The sequence below is a fragment of the Bos taurus genome, chromosome 19 (assembly GCF_002263795.3).
Source record: "Bos taurus isolate L1 Dominette 01449 registration number 42190680 breed Hereford chromosome 19, ARS-UCD2.0, whole genome shotgun sequence".
Lineage (NCBI taxonomy): Eukaryota > Metazoa > Chordata > Mammalia > Artiodactyla > Bovidae > Bos > Bos taurus.
Genome location: NC_037346.1, coordinates 34651065 through 34663405, shown reverse-complemented (window position 1 = coordinate 34663405; position 12341 = coordinate 34651065). Strand labels below are relative to the sequence as shown.

Genomic DNA, 12341 nt, shown 5'->3' with positions numbered 1-12341 from the left:
GGACTGCAGCTCTGCCCCATCGCTGCCTCGTCAGGGCCGCGCGGCCTGTTTACGTGCCTGTGACACCAACACAGGAGGCAGGGCCACTGCCCACGCTCCGGGTAGGGACAGCTTATGCCCACAGTGGCTCAGTGGCCCCTCATCAGCGCCTGCCAGAAGGAACAGACAGCTTCCAGAGGGCATAGCAGTGACAGAGAAGGGGGGAGAGACAGAGAGAGTGTGTGTGTGTGTGTGTGTGTGTGTGTGTAATGATAGACAAGGGGAGTGTGTGTGTGCAGTGATGAAGGGGTGAATGTGTGTATGCAATGATGGAAAAGGTGTGTGTGATGATAGACAAGGGGATTGTGTGTGCATTGGTGTGTGTGTGTGTGTGTGTACAAAGGTGTGTGCATTGATGGAGAAGAGGTGTGTGTGTGTAATAGACAAGGGGAGTGTGTGTGTGCAGTTATGAAAGTGTGTGTGTGTAATGATAGACAAGAGTGTGTATGTGCAGTGATGAAGAAGGTGTGTGTGTGATGATAGACAAGGGGAGTGTGTACGTGCAGTGATGAAGGGGTGTTTGTGTGTGTGTAACAGACAAGGGGAGTGTGTGTATGCAGTGATGAAGGTGTGTGTGTGTGATGATAGACAAGGGGAGTGTGTGTAATAGACAAGGGGAGTGTGTATGCGCACTGATGAAGGGGTGTGTGTGTGCACTGATGAAGGGGTGTGTGTGTGCACTGATGAAGGGGGATGTGTGTGTGTGTGTGTAATAGACAAGGGGAGTGTGTGTGTGTGTGCAGTGAAGAAGAAGCTGTTTGTGTGTGTGCAGTGATGGAGAAGGGGTGTGTGTGTGTGTGTGTGTGTGTGTGCGTGAGTGTGTGCGTGCGTGCATGCTCATGTGCATAGACTCCAGGCCTCAGTGAGTGGTTTCTGGGGCAGGGCAGGCCATCCCCCGTGCCACGCACACACATACACACACTCACGAGCTGGGTCACGCCTGAACACTGCTGCGCTGGGGCTAGATTACCGGATCCAGCAGCCCCAGGGGATGGGGGAGCGGGAATGGCTGATTCTGAGCCGGCGGGGAGGAGGAGGGGAACTGGTGGCAGGAGGGGGCAGCTCCCCAGTGGCTGGCGCTGGGCGGCCGGGCTGCACCTCCCTGTCCCCGTCAGAGCGGGAATTACAGAGCACACGGCCCTGACACACAAGTTGTCAATATGTGCACAGCTGGTGGGGCGGCTGCAGGAGGGGGCGGGGCGGGAGGGGGCTGGCTTTCCAAGGGAAGGAAATGGCCCATCTGAACCCCGCCCGCTCTGCCCTCCTCTCCCCGCCCTCCCTCTTGCCCTTTCTCTTTTCACAGATAACCAGCCCAAGTCATGCAGTCTTTTCGAGAAAGGTGTGGTTTCCATGGCAAACAGCAGACCTACCAGCAGACCTCACAGGAGACGTCGCGCCTGGAGAACTACAGGCAGCCAAGCCAGGCCGGGCTGAGCTGCGACCGACAGCGTCTGCTGACCAAGGACTACTACGGCCCGCAGCCCTTCCCCGGTTACGAGGGCGGCGGGGGCACGCCCGCCACCGCGCGCGCCGGCAAAGGCCTGTCCTCGCCGCAGGCCCCGCCAGGGAGGCCGGCCTTCGCGGGCTACACTGTCCAGGACGGCAGCCCCTACCCGGGCCGCTACTCGGGCGAGGAGGGCCTGCAGGCCTGGGGGGGCCCCCAGCCACCACCCCCTCAGCCGCAGCCCCTGCCAGGCGGGGTGGGCAAATATGACGAGAACCTGATGAAAAAGACAGTGGTGCCCCCCAGCCGGCAGTACCCAGAGCAGGGTGCCCAGCTGCCCTTCCGGACTCATGCCCTCCACGTCCAGCAGCAGCTGCCGCAGCCCCCACCATCCCTGGCATACCCCAAGCTCCAGAGGCAGAAACCCCAGAGTGACCTTGCCTCCCCCCTGCCCTTCTCCCAGGGCAGCCACTTCCCCCAGCAGTCCCAGTCCTTCCCCACCTCCTCTACCTACTCCTCCAGTGGCCAGGCCGGTGGGCAAGGGGCCCACTCCTACAAGAGCTGCACAGCCCCCTCCGCCCAGCCCCACGACAGGCCGCTGACCGCCAACGCCAGCCTGGCCCCTGGCCAGCGGGTCCCAAACCTTCATGCCTACCAGTCCAGCCGCCTCAGCTATGACCCACAGAAGCAGCAGCAGCAGCAGCAGGCCCTCCAGAGCCGTCACCATGCCCAGGAAAGCCTGCACTACCAAAACCTCGCAAAGTACCAACACTATGGGCAGCAAGGCCCAGGCTACTGTCAGCCGGACGCGACTGTCAGGACCCCAGAGCAGTACTACCAGACCTTCAGCCCCAGCTCCGGCCACTCGCCCGCCCGCTCCGTGGGCCGCTCACCCTCCTACAGCTCCACCCCGTCTCCACTGATGCCCAACCTGGAGAACTTTCCCTACAACCAGCAGCCACTCGGCCCTGGGGCCTTCCCCGCTGGCCTCACTGACCACAGCCACTTCATGCCCCTGCTCAACCCCTCCCCGACGGATGCTGCCAGCTCTGTGGACACCCAGGCCGCCAACTGCAAGGCCCTGCAGAAGGACAAGCTTCCCGAGAGCCTGCTGTCGGACCTCAGCCTGCATAGCCTCACGGCCCTGACCTCCCAGGTGGAGAACATCTCCAACACCGTGCAGCAGCTGCTGCTGTCCAAGGCTGCCGGGCCTCAGAAGAAGGGCCTCAAGAGCCTGGTGGCCCGGACGCCGGAGCAACACAAAAGCCAGCACTGCAGCCCCGAGGGCAGCGGCTACTCGGCCGAGCCAGCGGGCACACCGCTATCAGAGCCGCTGAGCAGCACGCCACAGTCCACACACGCTGAGCCGCCTGAGGCCGACTACCTGAGCGGCTCTGAGGACCCGCTGGAGCGCAGCTTCCTCTACTGCAGCCAGGCCCGCGGCAGCCCTGCCAGGGTCCACGGCGGCTCCAAGGCCAAGCCCGAGTCCGTGTCCACCTGTTCCGTGACCTCACCGGACGACATGTCCACCAAGTCCGACGACTCCTTCCAGAGCCTGCACAGCAGCCTGCCTCTCGACAGCTTCTCCAAGCTTGTAGCTGGCGAGCGAGACTGCCCGCGGCTGCTGCTCAGCGCCCTGGCACAGGAAGACTTGGCCTCCGAGATCCTGGGGCTGCAGGAGGCCATCAGTGAGAAGGCCGACAAGGCCTGGGCTGAGGCACCGGGCCTGGCCAAAGACACCGGCAAGCCGCCCTTCTCTCTGGAGAACCACAGCGCCTGCCTGGACCCTGTGGCCAAGGGTGCGTGGCCACGGCCAGGGGAGCCGGAGGCCCTGCCCGAGGCCCTGCAGCTGGACAAGGGCAGCAGCGCCAAGGACTTCAGTCCGGGGCTATTTGAAGACCCCTCTGTGGGCTTCACCACCCCTGACCCCAAGAAGACAGCTGGTCCCCTCTCCTTCGGCGCCAAGCCCACCCTGGGGGCCGCGGCCTCAGACCCCACCGTGGCTTTTGACTGCTTCCCAGACACAACCTCTGCTGGCTCGGCGGATGGTACCCACCCCTTTGCCTGGCCCGAGGAGAACCTGGGGGATGCCTGTCCTCGGTGGGGGCTGCATCCCGGCGAGCTCACCAAGGGTCTGGAGCAGGGCGGAAAGGCCACTGACAGTGCCAGCCAGGACGGCACCCGGGAGGCTTCAGCCTGCCTGGGCTTCCAGGAGGAGGTGCCCCCTGGGGAGAAGGCTGCAGTGCCCCGGGACTCCCAGCAGGAGACAGCGGGTGGGGTGAAGGAGGAGGCCGGCGGGCTGCTGCAGTGCCCCGAGGTGAGCAAGGCCGACCGCTGGCTGGACGACAGCCGGCACTGCTGCTCGGCTGCCGACTTTGGGGACCTCCCACTGCTGCCAGCGCCGGGCCGGAAGGAGGACCTGGAGGCCGAGGAGTACTCGTCCCTGTGCGAGCTCCTGGGCAGCCCCGAGCAGAGGCCTGGCCTGCAGGATGCGCTGTCGCCCAAGGCCCCGCTGCTGTGCGGCAAGGAGGAGGTGGAGGAAGTGCTGGACCCCAAGGCCGGCTGGGGCTCCCCGTGCCCCCTCTCTGGGGACTCAGTCATCTTGCTGGGCCCTACCGTGGGCGCCGAGTCCAAGGTCCAGAGCTGGTTCGAGTCCTCCCTGTCCCATATGAAGCCAGAGGAAGAGGGGCCCGAGGGGGTGCTGGCCCCAGGGGATTCCGCCGCCGTGACCCCGGAGGCCTCCCTGGCACAGAAGCCGAACAAGCCTGCTGTGCCCGAGGCCCCCATTGCCAAGAAAGAGCCTGTGCCTCGCGGCAAAAGCTTGAGGAGCCGGCGGGTGCACCGGGGGCTGCCTGAGGCCGAGGACTCCCCGTGCAGGGCACCGGCGCTGCCCAAAGACCTGCTGCTCCCCGAATCGTGCACAGGGCCCCCCCAGGGACAGATGGAGGGGGCGGGGGCCCCAGGCCGGGGGATCTCAGAAGGACTTCCCAGGATGTGTACCCGCTCCTTCACGGCCTTGAGCGAGCCCCGCACACCCGGACCCCCAGGCCTACCCACCACCCCTGCCCCCCCAGACAAGCTGGGGGGCAAGCAGCGAGCCGCCTTCAAGTCAGGCAAGCGGGTGGGGAAGCCCTCCCCAAAGGCCGCTTCCAGCCCCAGCAACCCGGCCGCCTTGCCCGTGGCCTCTGACAGCAGCCCCATGGGCTCCAAGACCAAGGAGACGGACTCGCTGGACGCACCAGGCAAAGACCAGCGGTCCATGATCCTCCGGTCCCGCAGCAGGGCCCAGGAAGCCTTCCACTCCAAGCGCAGGCGGCCCTCGGAGAGCCGACTGCCAAACTGCCGTGCCGCCAAGAAGCTCCTTGCCAACAACCACCTGCCCACCACGTTCAAAGTTGCTGGCAGCCCCCAGAAGGAGGGGAGGGTGGGCCAGCGGGCGAGGGTCCCCAAGCCTGGTGCCAGTGGCAAGCTCTCAGATCGACCCCTCCACACTCTCAAAAGGAAGTCAGCCTTCATGGCTCCCGTCCCCACTAAGAAGCGCAACCTGGTCTTACGCAGTGGTGGCCTCGGGGGAGACGTGAAGGAGGAGGGGGCCGAGGGCTCCCCCACCCTCTTCAAGAGGATGACGTCTCCCAAGAAGGCGAAACCCACCAAGGGCAATGGTGAGCCCACGGCGAAGCCACCGCCCCTGGAAACCCCGGACACTGGCCTGAAGCTGGCCTCACGGGCGTCCTTCCAGGGGGCCATGAAGACCAAGGTGCTGCCACCCCGAAAAGGCCGGGGCTTGAAGCTAGAGGCCATTGTGCAGAAGATCACCTCGCCCAGCCTGAAGAAGTTTGCGTGCAGAGCACCAGGGGCCCCTCCTGGGAATCCTGTGAGCCCATCCCTCCCCGAGAAAGAACGTGGGCTCAAGAGCGCTGGGGGCAGCCTTCTGGGGGCAGAGGAAGGTCTCTTAAATGTGAGCCCTGGGCAGAAGTTCCCGGCAGCTCTGGGGGCCGAGCCGTTGTGCAGAAATCCGACCAATAGATCCTTAAAAGGCAAACTTGTGAACAGTAAGAAACTGTCCTTGACCGATGGTTTCAAAACGGAGGCCTTCACATCCCCAGAGGCCCTGCTGCCCGGGGGCACTGCCCTGGCGCCTAAGAAGAGAAGCCGGAAAGGTAGAACTGGGGCCCTTGGACTCCCCAAAGGCTCCCTGGAGAAAAGGCCCCACCTCGGCCCAGCTCTGCTGCTGACTCCCCGAGACAGGGCCAATGGCACACAGGGGGGCAGTGAGGACAGCTCTGGCGTAGGAGGCAAGAAGCCAAAGACGGAGGAGCTGGGCCTGGCCGCCCAGCCCCCAGAGGGCCGGCCCTGCCAGCCCCAGACAAGGGCACAGAAGCAGCCGGGCCATGCCAACTACAGCAGCTATTCCAAGCGGAAGCGCCTCACGCGGGGCCGGGCCAAGAGCACCACCTCCTCACCCTGTAAGGGGCGTGCTAAGCGGCGGCGGCAGCAGCAGGTGCTGCCCCTGGATCCAGCCGAGCCTGAAATCCGCCTCAAGTACATTTCCTCCTGCAAGCGGCTGCGGGCAGACAGCCGCACCCCCGCCTTCTCGCCCTTCGTGCGGGTAGAGAAGCAGGGTGCGTTCACCACCGTGTGCACTGTTGTCAACTCCCCGGGAGAGGAGCCCCAGCCCCAGAGGAAGCCTTCCTCCTCCTCCTCCTCCTGCTCCTTGGACGCGGCCGGGGCCTCCCTAGCCACGCTCCCTGGAGGCTCCATCCCACCGCCTCGGCCCTCCCTGCCCCTCTCCTCCACCATGCACCTGGGGCCCGTGGTTTCCAAGGCCCTGAGTACCTCTTGCCTTGTTTGCTGCCTCTGCCAAAACCCGGCCAACTTCAAGGACCTCGGGGACCTCTGTGGGCCCTACTACCCTGAACACTGCCTCCCCAAAAAGAAGCCAAAACTCAAGGAGAAGGTGCGGCTAGAGGGTACCTGTGAGGAGGCCTCGCTGCCTCTTGAGAGGACACTCAAAGGCTTTGAGTGCCCAGCTGCCGCATCTTCTGCTGCCACCACCACCACCGGGAAGCCCCCCAGGCCTGATGGCCCAGCCGATCCGGCCAAGCAGGGCTCTCTGCGCACCAGTGCCCGGGGCCTGTCCCGGCGGCTGCAGAGTTGCTACTGCTGTGACGGTCGGGGAGATGGCAGTGAGGAGGCAGCCCCAGCCGACAAGAGCCGCAAGCATGAGTGCAGCAAGGAGCCGCCGGCTGAGCCTGGTGGGGACACCCAGGAGCACTGGGTGCATGAGGCCTGCGCTGTGTGGACAGGCGGGGTCTACCTGGTGGCCGGGAAGCTCTTTGGGCTGCAGGAGGCCATGAAGGTGGCCCTGGACATGGTAAGAGGCCAGTCCCGCCGGGTGGGTCCTCGGGTTCTGCAGGCAGGCAGGCAGGCCTTCTTTCCAGTGCTGCGGTGTGGGCCAGACAGACCAAGTCACAAATGAGTCTGGGGGCTTAGCCAGAGAGCGGAGGCACCCCCGGGCCAAGGCAGGACACAGTTGCCCACCCTGTCTTAGACCTCCCTGCTGCCCGCTCAGCCTGTACCCACCACACACTCAACCCACCCCTTCCAGCTGCAGCCCCTGCACCCTCCTGACACCCGTCTCCAATAATCAACTGAGACGCTGAGTCCCCAGATGACAAGGGGCCTCAGAACTGCCTGCCTCTTATGATCTGAGGTGGATCAGGGCCTCAGAGAAAGAGCCCCTCCAACAACAGGTGGCTGGATGGTCAGTCAGCCCTTGTCGGTAGGGTGGTTCAGGGGTCTTTCCTGCAAGGCCCTTCCTGAAACATCCCAGAGGAACTGCAGTCGCTGCGTGCCTCTAGGCATGTAGCCTAACCTCTCTGTGCCTCCGTTTCTTCATCTCTTAAGTGGGCATAACAGCCCCATCAAGCTGTCACAGCTGTGCTTGGCCTACCCACGAGCCCATGACTTAACTGCTGGGGCCATGACAGTGGCAGCTCTCCAACGACACTAGCATGTCGTGTCCCAGCAGTGACTGTCACTCTGGTTACTACAGCTCTCTTGCTCCACGAGCTCCCTGCTGTGGACCACACTCCTGTCCCCTTGCCACACTGCTGTCCAGTGTCTCCTGGGCAGGCACCCACCATGCCACCCTCCAGCTCACTGCCTGCCCACCTGCTCCCTCTTGGTCCCCACTCCCCCGGCCCCGACAAGCAGCTCTGTGCTGGCTGTCACCAGGGAGACGACTTTGCTGTCCACATCTCCCTGTTTCCTGATCCTCTGCTACCAGGATGTGCTCCAGGACCTCTCCATGCCGGGGCAACCCTCCGCCAGCCTCCACCCGTATGGAGGAAGGCCCCCCCTGGCCCGACAGCCCAGGCCCCTGCGCTTCCCTGCTCAGTTCTCCTTTCCTCCCATCCCGTTTTCGCGTCTCTCATGACTGTCTCATTCCCAGCTGCCCTGAAATAGGTTCAGGTGTTCCCCTCCACTGAACGATAACGCCCACACTGAGATCCCCTCCAGGAAGCGCCGGGTGGCCTCCCTGAGGTGCACATCCTCAAAGCCCCGACCCAGCTGTGCTGCTTCTGCACCTTGTCTGAGCCCGGGTGGGGGCCAACCCTGGTCCTTCCTCCGTTGCCTATTCCGGGCGCTTTGGTCTGACCTCACTGACATCACTGGCCTCCCGCTGGACTGAGGCAGATGCGGGGGGTCTGAGTGGCCTTGTGCGTTCCTGGTGTCACGTGGCTATTAAGTACTGGAGCACTTGGCCTGGTGGTCCCATCTCTGCCCGCTGTGCCATCCTCCATAACGGTCCCGAGGCCTCCCACCCTGGGAGCGGCCCTGAAAGGTTGGAACTGGGTGGGAGGGGTGTTCACTGGTCACCAGCAACAGTGTCTGCACCGGTTACTCAAGGATCAGAAGAGCCTCCCTGCTAGAGAGGTGGGCCTGGGCTGAGCTGGCTGGGACTAGCAGCCAGGGAAGCCTCCGAGGGGCTCACAGGAGCAGCACCCCACCCGGAGGACACCCTGGGAAGACAGGCAGTGTCTGGCGCTCCCCAGGTCGTGGTTCGTCCCCCTCCCCTCTCACAGCCCAGGGCTCCGAGGGCCACCTGCCCCGAAACCCTTTCTGCCTCGGAGCTTGGTGGCCTAAGGTGGTCTTGGAGTCATGTGGACCCCAGTCCCAGTCCCAGCTCAACAGGAAGCCAGTTCCATGACCCCCGCAAGCCACTGTCCACTGTGAGTCTCAGGGCACCAAGCCCATCAGCAGGGTGTGACCGCGTGGATGGCCAGATAAGCCCCGCACCCTCACAGTAGGGGCCCTTGCTCCCACCTTTGCACCCATCAGCGCTCTGCTGGACAAGAACTCCTGTGCAGGCCTCCAGGGGCACGCCCTTCTGTGTCCCCTGCTGCAGCCCCCATACCACCTGTCAGCCCTGAGCCATACCGTGCCCACCGCCCGGGAGTCTGCCTCTCCCTTGAACTGCTGGGGCCCTTGGCCGCCCCCAGGGGGACAGATCCGAATGTGCGTGCTGGGTTTAGGAGGGCCTGAGGCCTTGCTCTGCTTCCACGTCTAGAGGCCCGTCTCCAGGGTTTGAGGGGCCTCTGTGCAGACAGGGTATGAGAAGCCATCAGCCAGAGGAGTCCACTGTCACTCTTCAGCCATCAGAACATCCACGGGCCGCAGTGGGTGGGACACTGGGCCAGGTCTGGGGGCCTGTTCCTGCCTTATCACCCCTTCGTGAGCCAAGAAATGGAGGGCCTGGAGACTTGGCCCTGATCAGAAAGATACCGCCATGCAGGAGCATATGAACACTGGTGTTCCCCCAGCTTCCCACCCTGCCGCTCCCCACCCCAGCTGGGCACCAGAGGGAGCATGCTCAGGCATGAATTAGGCCCAGGAGGCTGGAGACCATCCCTGGCCTCCCTTCTCCTGGGAGTGGGTCCCACCTGCCCCCGCCCCAGCAGCACAGCACCATGATGGCCAGCCTGTGCCCCAGCTCCATTGCTGGGCTCAAAGTCCTGTCCAGCTCCTCCTGAGCTGTGTGCCCTCAGGCAACTCACTGGGCTTCTCTGAGCTCTCATCACTCACCTGGGTAAAATGAACCATGATGCCAGTGCCATCAGGTCGTTAAAAGGAGACGGCCTCCACACGGACCTGGTGCATCAAACCTCAGTTACTGGTTTCTGTGACTCAGCCTCCTGGCGTGGGCCTGCTCCTTTCTCTGCTCTGCTCCCCTATCTCAGGCCTCTGCTGCACTGGGGGCGTGGGGTCTGCGGGATCTGGGGTCTGTCCCTCCCCAGGCCTCAGGTTTTGCTTTGTTCTTCCAAGGGCCTTTAGCATCGCCATCCTCTCCTAGTTGGTCCCCCTGCAGGCAGCCCTCAAGCTCAGCAGACCCACTTCTGAGACCCAGAGTGGCCCGGCTGCCCTGCTGGCTGGCCTGGGGTTCACATGCACCCCACATCCGGGCACCAGCTGTGTCACCCCCTCCCAAGTCCTGGCAGGGGGTGGTGAGTGGCCCCTCAGGGTGGGGCCTCTGACTTGGTTCAGCACTGCTTCTGTCCCCAGAAAGGGCGAGAAACAATGCTCACCGCCTGTCCTGGAGCGGGAGGGAGCCCCAGCTTCACTGTAGAGCAGGCCCATGAAAGCAGCCCACCTGGAGGCTGTGGCGGGGAGTTGACGGGCAAGGGCATGGCCGGGTGGTGACTGGCCTCGTGAGTTCCTGTCACCCGCTGGGCCCCCACAGTCACTCCTTCAGGCCTTGAGACCATCCTGTAAGGCAGGAGCCGCCCCACTGTACACACCAGGTGGGAAGAGCTGTGTTGCTCAGCTGACGTCATGCAGTACACGGTGGCCAAGCCATCATTCGCCCACACCTGCCGGACACAGAGACACCTGTGGTTATGCACTAGGTATCCCACCCGGAGAGCTCCCCACCCAAGGTACCGATGACCATCCTGAGCTCTCCCACGGCTGCCGGTCGAGGTCCTGTTTGGAAAAGGGTGGGGGCCTCCCGGGCCCTCAGCTGCAGACTCACCTGTCTTCCTTTTCTCCTCGCCAGACTTGTTCCAGCTGCCAAGAAGCGGGGGCCACCATAGGGTGCTGCCACAAAGGATGCCTCCACACCTACCATTACCCGTGTGCCAGCGATGCGGGTAAGAGTTAGCCCTAGCGGACAGGAAGTCAGGGGATGTGGGCACAGCTCCTTGAACCAGCCCCACTCGACCCTCAGCCCTTGCCCCCCGAGCTTCCCTCTTCTTCCCCAGCAGTTTTTTATCTTCTGGTGTCTCTCAGCCAGGCCCTCTGCTGGGCAATGCTGGCGAGACACGTCAGTCCCCAGCCACCTGCTGGAGAAGCATAGACTACAAGGCTGAAAGCTATATGTGAGCTGCTGTCGCCAAGGGGTGCCTAGAGCTGGGGAGGATCTCAAGCCTCGAAGAGCAGGGCCACCAGGCTGGGCCTTTGAAGTCTGAATAGGAGTTCACTGGGTTTGGGAAAAAGGGAGAGATACAGTTCAGTGACAAAAACTGAGTGGGATGGAAGGAGAGGAGATTCAAAACAGAAGCTGTGGAAGGGGAAGCAGGGCCACGCCAGGCCCCGCGCACCTGCCCTGCTCTTTCTGATCACTCGCTTGTCTGTTCTGTGGGCGTTTATCGAGTACCTACCATTGCCAGGCACGCAGAGCACAGACTGCCTGCCAGAGAGCCTGGAGCCCCTGATCCTGGTGGCATCCTTCATGCGTGGCCTGGGTGCGTCCCTCCATGCCTCTGCAGTCGGGGCCTCACCTGTGAAGCAGAGGGGAGAGTCGTTTCTTTTTGCAGCTCTCTAGGGCAGGCAGTGAGGTCATGCACACGACCCAGAGAGGGCAGCACTGGTTCGGTTCCGGGAGGCCCCAGGACCTCTGTCCCCCGCCCCCTGCTGCCCTGGATGGGGGTGAGGATATGACAACCCTGCCACACGACAGAGCAGAGGCCTCCCCTGCCAGGACCCTCCCTGCTTCCACCCCCCTGGGAGCCCCAGAGGCTTTGGCACAGGAAGCAGGGGCTGCCGCACTGGGAGGATGGCGAAGAGGGAGGTGGCCAGTGTCCCCAGGCAGGGAGCAGGCCTGAGGCAGGGCAGGCTGTGCCGCTGCTATATTAGCTGCATTACTAAGTCTCAGGAAGGCGCATAAGGGTTGCCAGGCGGAGCCCACCCAGGTGGCTGTGGTCAGCTAGCAGCTCAGCTGAGGCTGCTGGACCCAGACGAGGTTTGGAGCCTTCCCAGCTCTGCTCCCGCCCGTCTGCCTCCAGCAGAGCCACCCCTAGTGCCGGCCAGGGCGGGGCAGAAGGATTGCTGTTGGACTGGCTAGGCTGTTTGCAGGGGGAACAAGCTGGAGAATTAGGGGAGGCCTCCCTATGACTAGATGGGGTTCCAGGGGGAGGGCAGAGTAAAGGACAGGCAAACCAGCGGGGCTGGAGGGCAGGCAGAGTTTGACTTACTCTTCGAAAAAAACCCGCAACCGGGCGGTGGGCGCCCCGCTCCCGGCCACACACGATGCCGGTTCTGACCGCACGAACTTCTGTTTGCTCATAGGTTGTATATTCATTGAAGAGAACTTTTCTTTGAAATGCCCCAAACATAAGGTGAGTTACCGCGAGACCCCCTTGGAGGGGCCCAGGCTGGAGAGCATTCTCCGTAGCGGGCCCATCGGCTCCAGGCAGACAGCGGTGGCGAGTGCGCACGCGAGGGCCCCGGGCCACTTAAACTCCCGCGTGCGCCCGGGGCGGGGCTAGCCCGGGGGCGGGGCGCGGAGGCCAGCCTCCAGGCCCAGCTGCCGGCGGGGCTTCGCTCTCACTGCGAGTCCGGGGCGGGTCCGGAGGGG

At 63.6% G+C, this 12341-nt stretch overlaps 1 protein-coding gene across 12 annotated transcripts in view; it reads left to right on the top strand.

Annotated features, from left to right (window-relative positions):
* RAI1 (retinoic acid induced 1) overlaps positions 1–12341 on the top strand; it is a 103539-nt gene that overhangs the window by 89809 nt on the left and 1389 nt on the right. For all 12 annotated transcript variants that reach the window (XM_059878340.1, XM_024980811.2, XM_024980812.2 and 9 more), the window contains 3 exons: positions 1343–6857; positions 10542–10635; positions 12053–12102. In XM_059878340.1, the coding sequence (XP_059734323.1) occupies positions 1359–6857; positions 10542–10635; positions 12053–12102 (5643 nt within the window). In that variant the 5' untranslated portion in view covers positions 1343–1358. The remainder of the gene's footprint in view (positions 1–1342; positions 6858–10541; positions 10636–12052; positions 12103–12341) is intronic.